At 46.0% G+C, this 7,500-nt stretch overlaps 1 protein-coding gene across 2 annotated transcripts in view; it reads left to right on the forward strand.

Annotated features, from left to right (window-relative positions):
- snta1 (syntrophin, alpha 1) overlaps positions 1 to 7,500 on the forward strand; it is a 96,426-nt gene that overhangs the window by 81,618 nt on the left and 7,308 nt on the right. For both annotated transcript variants that reach the window (XM_063215147.1, XM_063215146.1), the window contains exon 4: positions 3,017 to 3,206. In XM_063215147.1, the coding sequence (XP_063071217.1) occupies positions 3,017 to 3,206 (190 nt within the window). The remainder of the gene's footprint in view (positions 1 to 3,016; positions 3,207 to 7,500) is intronic.

The following is a 7,500-nucleotide window of genomic DNA, read 5'->3' on the forward strand; positions in this document are numbered from 1 at the left end:
ATACTTGTAGTAAGCGTACGGTTGGGATGAGGGCCCAAAACGATTTTCGGGATTTGTGTGTGTGTGTGTGCCTGTGTCTGCTATGTCTGTGTGTGTGTGTGTGTGTGTGTGTGTGTGTGTCTGTGTGTGTGTGTGGGTGCGTGTGTGTGTGTGTGTGTGTGTGTGTGTGTGTGTGTGTGTGTGTGTGTGTGTGTGTGTGTGTGTGTGTGTGTGTGTGTGTGTGTGTGTGTGTGTGTGTGTGTGTGCTGTGTCTGTGTGTGTGTGTGTGTGTGGGTGCGTGTGTGTGCTGTGTCTGTGTGTGTGTGTGTGTGTGTGTGTGTGTGTGTGTGTGTGTGTGTGTGTGAGCGCATGTGTGCGCGCGTGTGTGCGCGCGTGCGTTTGCGCGCACGCGCTTGTGTGTGTGCACGTGTGCGTGTGTGTGCATGTTTGCGTGCGTGCGTGTGTGTGTCCTTGTGTGTGGTGGCATAGAGAGTGGGATTAAAAGTCAGTTCACATGCATTTCAAGTCAAGTCTTTGTAGAAATGAACAAGAGTCTTATAGGGATGACGCCAGGGTGGTAAAGAAACCATAAAAGAAACTGTTCTATAGGCTTTTAACACACAGAGTACATTGTGCAGTGTTAATTCAACCGTTACAGAGTAGGACCAACTGAAAAGCATTACATTAAAAACTCTTCAAGTCAAACAAAATAACTCTGAACTCCCAAAGTGTTGAATCAACACTGAAGCTCCAAATCCATGATCAACAAAAGAGTTGATCATTGGAAAGTCTCACCACTAGAAAAAGGAATAAGAAGTGATTCCTCTGAATGTGGAGTACAAAAACAAATAGGATCGTTAGTGCCTTCAGGAAGGTCTGCACCCAGCCCATCCCATCCCCACCCATCACCCCCTGCCGAGCAGCATCAAACAGGCTGGCATCATGTACAGGCGTATGCATCTCACGTTAGAACATTCTGCGTTGCGATTTTCTGTTGCCACGGTGAATTTCTGTTCCTAAACCCTCTTCTTTTGCCAAGAACAGCAAAATAAGCAAGTGAAATGGCGAATTTGTTCTGAAATTGTGCCCAGACTAAAACCATCCCTAAACCTAACTTGTCACAGGGCGTTGTGGAGCTTTGTGTTAACTTGCAAGTTAACTGCAAGTTAATGTAACTCGCGATAGCTGGTTCAAATCGGCGTGTTATCTTGCCATGTTGCATCTGAGCACCAGCGGTGGATGGGATGGGCCGGGTGAACACCACCCAGCTCCCCAGGGTGCTGTATTACTGATGGAGGCCTCTCCTGTGGGATCGATACCACATCAGTGCATAGCAATGCAGTGCAGGATAGGATAGCTCAGATAGCCAGGATAGCCCAGTGCATCTACTTCCACTTTCAATACTACAAAGTATATCAATGCATAGCAATGCAGTGCAGTGCAGGACAGCATAGCTCAGATAGCCAGCCTCTACCGTACTTCCACTTCAATCAAGCTGAGGAGATCATAAAATACAAGTTTTGGCAAAGGACGTGCTCAACTTCTTGGAAAAAACTAAAGTCTTTGGGTGTGCGATAAAATGTATCAACTTAAGGAAGAAAATTCCGCACTCACAAACTGATGAAGGCTTGATAGCCGAAACGTGTTTGCATTTTGGACATGGTGGTAATATAAATAAATAATGAGATGCAGTTTGTGAAATCATAAAATACCCTCATGCTACTCACTGCACACTGTGTTTCTGTTCAAATCCGGACATAGAGTAGAGCATACAGCATGCTCTGTTACTTCGCAGGGGTGAATTTCTCAAAACCAAAGTTGCTACATTAGCTACTTTGTTGTTGTCAATGCATTTTCCCATTGGCAACTACCAAAGTTACTAACAGGCTAACAACTTCTCTTTTGAGAAACTCACCCCTGTCTTGCAACATGGACATGTGCCATCATAATACATATGATTTGTTGGTAATTTGCTCTTTGGTCAAATCACATCATAGTACATAGAGTACATTTACATCCTGTTGCTATGGTATCCTTCAATACCACAATAGTCCATACCCCTGTCCTCTTGTCATAACCTTAATTGGGCCAGAAGATGAGGACTCTCTGTTTCTCTCTTGTCATAGCAATTTTGTCATGATGTAGCTGAATACTTTCAGCAAAGAGTAAATAGACCAGTCGACCGTAGGCCCATCAGTAAGAAGCCACTCGTCTGTGGCATGCAGCGCCTCACACAAGCTCAAACATTTATTGAGATGTTTCGATTATTCATACCATCTGCACTCCATAGACATTTGTCTTCCGTACATGTGCACACTCTTGGGTGTGTGCCATTATTTAACATAAGCTCATTACTCATCACTTGTATTTGTGTATATGCTATATGTGTATGGTAATTTGTTATATCATTTCTCTTGTGAACTGTGCGTTCACTTTTTGCTTGAGAAGTGATGTATCAGCTTGTTAAAAATGAGACTGGGGTTGGTTGATAAACACAGCGGCACACACCCACATTCACTACCTGTCCTCCATCACACACACGCACGCGCACAAATGCATGCAGGCATGCGCACACGCATACACACACACACACACGCGTATACACACACACACACACGCACGCACGCACGCACGCACGCACGCACGCACGCGCGCACACACACACACACACACACACACACACACACACACACACACACACACAGTATTCATGTACACAGTGAGTACATACATCAATGTACTCTTCTGAACAAAATAAAGTAGTACTGTATACTTATTTAGAAGAACTGGCAGGTCATCCGTCTAACTCTCATCTCTCTCTTCTCCCCTCTCTATCTCTCTCTCTCTCTCTCTCTCTCTCTCTCTCTCTCTCTCTCTCTCTCTCTCTCGCTCTCTCTCTCTCTCTCTCTCTCTCTCTCTCTCTCTCTCTCTCTCTCTCTCTCTCTCTCTCTCTCTCTCTCTCTCTCTCTCCATCTCTTTATATCTCTCTCTCTCTCTCTGCTCCCTCTTCTCCCCCCTCTCCTCCCCTCCGCTGCAGGTATCTGGAGGTGATCTCGGCAGACAAGAGGACCTCTGTGTTCCTGCGGGCGAAGGACCCTGCCATGGCCCAGTCCTGGTACACGGCCATCCAGACAACCATCGCAACCCTGCTGCCCCGCGTCAAGGAGGCCCTCAAGGCCCTGCACGCCGGCCTGGGGCCCAAACACCTGGGCTGGATGACCGCACAGGTGAGGGGAGAGGGGAAGATGGGGAGGCTGTATCACTGCACAGGTGAGAGGTTAGGGGAAGATGGGGAGGCTGTATCACTGCACAGGTGAGAGGTTAGGGGAAGATGGGCAGGATGAATCACTGCACAGGTGAGGGGATAGATGGGTAGGGTGGATCACCACACAGGTGAGGGGAAGATGGGGAGATGAGATGAGATGAGATGAGAGAGACTTTATTAATCCCCACAGGGGAAATTGAATGCCACCTGGCCATCCACACAGCACATTCCAGACAAATAGACAAACATATAATGAATAAGAGCTAACAATAGATAAACATTAAGAAACAATACACAATAGACAGTCCATCATAAAAACACACAAAGAGTCACCACAGCATATAAAAACACATAAAACCAATAAAACCCTCAGCAGCTGTTGTTAAAAAGTCTGATTGCTGCAGGAGGCTGGATCACTGCACATGTGAGGGGATAGATGGGGAGGCTGTATCACTGCACATGTGAGAAGGGGAGATGGGGAGAGGGAGAGGAAGATGGAGCATCGGGGAGTGTTGCCCATCAGAAACACTGGCCCATTCTGAACTACCTGGGCTGGATCACCTTATAGGTGAGGGAAGAGGGGGGAGGCTGGATCACCGCAAAGATTAGGGGAGGAGATGTGTGTTGAAAAAATGAAGCTGAAAGCAACTAGACTTCTTCTTTGAGCTTAAAAATGGTGGAGAGGATGAGAAGGTGGACGTGCAGAGGAGAAGGCTGGATCACCCCACAGGTGAGGATGGAGATGGATGTCCAAAGAGTTAGGCGAAGGGGGGAGGAGGGAAGGAGGGCATAGGGGGAGCCAGGATCATGGCTCAAGTGAGAGGGGAGATGGGGAGAGGGAGAGTGGTGAGGTTGAGGAGAGAGGAGTGGGAGGTATAGACCTGTGATTCTCAAACGGTGGGCCAGGGCCCACTGGTGCACCCTGAAGGTATTCCAAGTGAGCCTTGCAATCATTTTCTACAAAATCAAAATAATGTTTTTGTGTGTTGGTGTTGACTATTTATATGAGTTTTATTGTTTATTTGCTCAGAGGTGGGCCCTGAACATTTGTGAAAGTTTGAAGTGGGTCCCAAGTTGGAAAAGATTGGGAACCCCTGGTATAGACGATTCCATACACTATAAAATATAGCAAGCCAGTGAAACGTAAAGGTGCTGCCTTAAGTTGGCAAGTTAACTCAACTCAAGACTTTACTCAACTCAAGTCTTTCTCAAGTTGACTTAAAAACTTAACTAACTTTTTTACGTTTAACTGGCTGCAATATTTTACAGCGTAGGCCTGACACTGACATTTGATGGCTATTCATTTTGTGTAATTGCTACTTTTGCAATCTTTCATGGGGTCCAAGATTTGTAGTGCACAGGTGAGGAAATTAGAAGGGTTGGGGGAGTGGAGTGCCTCTATTGCAGCTCACTCGTCTACTCTAAATTGGCAGATTAGAAGGGGCACATCATTAGGAACTCCTGCTGAGATCCTTGGCTGGAGTGGTGTGTGTGTGCGTGCGTGCATGCGTGTGTGCGTGCGTGCGTGCATGCCTGCGTGCACGCTTATGGGAGTTTGGGATTCTTAGCCAGCACTTCCCAGGAAAAAATACAACTTTTTTCCAAATGGAGAAATCATGAGTCATCACGAATCCCCTGGCGTTTACATAATCCTTCCTGGTTTGATGGCTAAGCCCAGTGCCTTACGTCTGTTAGTAACGGGCGCCCTGGGTCGGTCGCACACAGCAAGGGAGTTCACTCGAAACTGGGAGCAGCTCCACTGCTTTCTCTTCCCATTAAATCACATCTCAGCAGAAAAAGTGACATTTCTCCAATTTATTTCCACAAGAGGCTCCATTGACTTTACATGTACTGTATACGTACTGTACATCTACAGTAACATACTGTGAAATGCACTTTGACCTGCATATACTGTAACTACAAACTATTCACTTAACAACATACTATAGCGTACCATATAGTTTAGTATGCTGTAGTAGGTACATTAGACTCCACTACACTGCACTGCACTGCACTGCACTGTACTGCGCGGAACTTGGGAGTCAGAGAACTTTTAATGGCGAAAACTGTCAATCTCTCTCTCTCTCTCTCTCTCTCTCTCTCTCTCTCTCTCTCTCTCTCTCTCTCTCTCTCTCTCTCTCTCTCTCTCTCTCTCTCTCATTCTCTTCCCTTCTCTCTCAGCTCCAGCTCCTTCTAGAATAATCTGATGAAGGTTAGACCATAGCTCCCCAAAAGTCTGCCAGAAGAAAGAACATGGGGAGTGTACCGTACAAACCCAGAACGCCCGGCTGGGCTGAGTCATTAGAATGCCCTTGTGTAGATGTCAGCTTGGCGGTATGTGTGTGTGTGTGTGTGTGTGTGTGTGTGTGTGTGTGTGTGTGTGTGTGTGTGTGTGTGTGTGTGTGTGTGTGTGTGTGTGTGTGTGTGTGTGTGTGTGTGTGTGTGTGTGTGTGTGTGTGTGTGTGTGTGTGCTCCATCATAGGTGTGAGTAATGCACCATACAGTACCGTATGAAGAAGTGAAGCAGGACTAATGGGTGGCAGTAGGGGTGCCCTCTTGTAGATAGATCTGCCTGCCATCGCCATCGGCAGGGCTGCTCTTAGCTATTTGGGGGCCCTAGGTGGGCTTTGGGGTAGTTTGTGGAAGATTGTGGAAGAGCCCACTCAAGAGAGATTTGGATAGCAGCATCGTCATTTCGGTCATTGAATTTAGGGAGGTATTTCCACACTCACAAAGCTGTCGCTGTCATTTGAATACGAGTACATAGCCAGACCAGATTTGCTCATTGAATTTGGGGAGGTATTGCCACAATCACAAAGTTGTCACTGTCATTTGAATACGAGTACATAGCCAGACCAGATTTGCTCATTGAATTTGGGGAGGTATTGCCACACTCACAAAGTTTTCACTGTCATTTGAGTACGAGTACATAACCAGTCATTAACAGGGGAAGGGGGCCTTCAGCTAGGGGCCCGGGGCAGTTGCCTAGTATGCCTGTCTGGTTGTGACTGGCCTGGCCATTGGACATAGCAGCAGGCCTGGCACTTTCCACTCAAACGGAAAAGACTTAAGAGGGCAAACTGGAAGATTCTTGACGGTTAGAGACCACAGCTCCCCAAACCTTCAGCGCCTGGCTGACTCATTAAAATGGCCCTCTGTGTGTGTGTGCGTGTGTGTGCGTGTGTGTGTGTGTGTGTGTGTGTGTGTGTGTGTGTGTGTGTGTGTGTGTGTGTGTGTGTGTGTGTGTGTGTGTGTGTGTGTGTGTGTGTGTGTGTGTGTGTGTGTGTGTGTGTGTGTGTGTGTGTGTGTGTGTGTGTGTGTGCGTGTGTGTGTGTGTTTGTGTGTGTGTTTGCACTCCATCATCATACGTGTGACACGCAGGCCGGGGATGATGAAGGGTAGGCCACATAAAACGTCATTAGGTGGTGAGGGAGCAACCTTGAATTTCCACAGAGCGCAGGCCTGTGTTTTTCCTGCACCCATCTCCTTCATCTTAATCATTTAAAAGCCCATTAACGGTAATTAGACTGCAAAATGAAAGGACAGCGTAATGTTGTGGTTAAGGGCAGAGCTGTGATTGGCTCAGAGTGCTGTGTGACCACTCCCCTCTGGAGTGCTTCGCCCACCTTGTGCCTCCCTGAGCACGGGTAATGGTTTTCAGAACGCCAGGGGAAGAACTTGGAGAGAGCGCACACTGTGTAATATGCACTGGTTTGCTTTTTGCTTATTGTATGTTATGGCAAAAAATATCATATCACGATTTTTTTACCTAAAATCTCCATTGCCATCTTCCAACAAAAAAAGAACAGGCATTTTATGTACAGAGCACAATTGAAATACAATAATGTAAAGAATAAAAGAGAAAACAACAACACTAAGTAAGTTGACATCACTCTGATACTGAGTAAACATCCTCACTAAAAGACGATCTATACCATTTCTCCACTTCGAGACGATCTTGTACTTTATTTCACGATTCACTATTTATTATCATCACATTGCCCACCCCTAGTGTATGTATATGATATATTTTGTATCAGAGTAAATATACAGTATATGCTGCTTGACACCATTATTTCTGGATTAATAAACGTTACTCTACTCTATTCTATTGTACTATTAGCTATCAGTTTTCTTACTATAAATGGAATAATGCATCACATAGAAAAAATGTGAAATGAAAGGGACACATTTGATATTTACATGAAAGTTTACTAAGTAATAAACAAACATTTTCTAGTATGGTCCAAGTACAG

Source organism: Engraulis encrasicolus, chromosome 14, assembly GCF_034702125.1.
Source record: "Engraulis encrasicolus isolate BLACKSEA-1 chromosome 14, IST_EnEncr_1.0, whole genome shotgun sequence".
Lineage (NCBI taxonomy): Eukaryota > Metazoa > Chordata > Actinopteri > Clupeiformes > Engraulidae > Engraulis > Engraulis encrasicolus.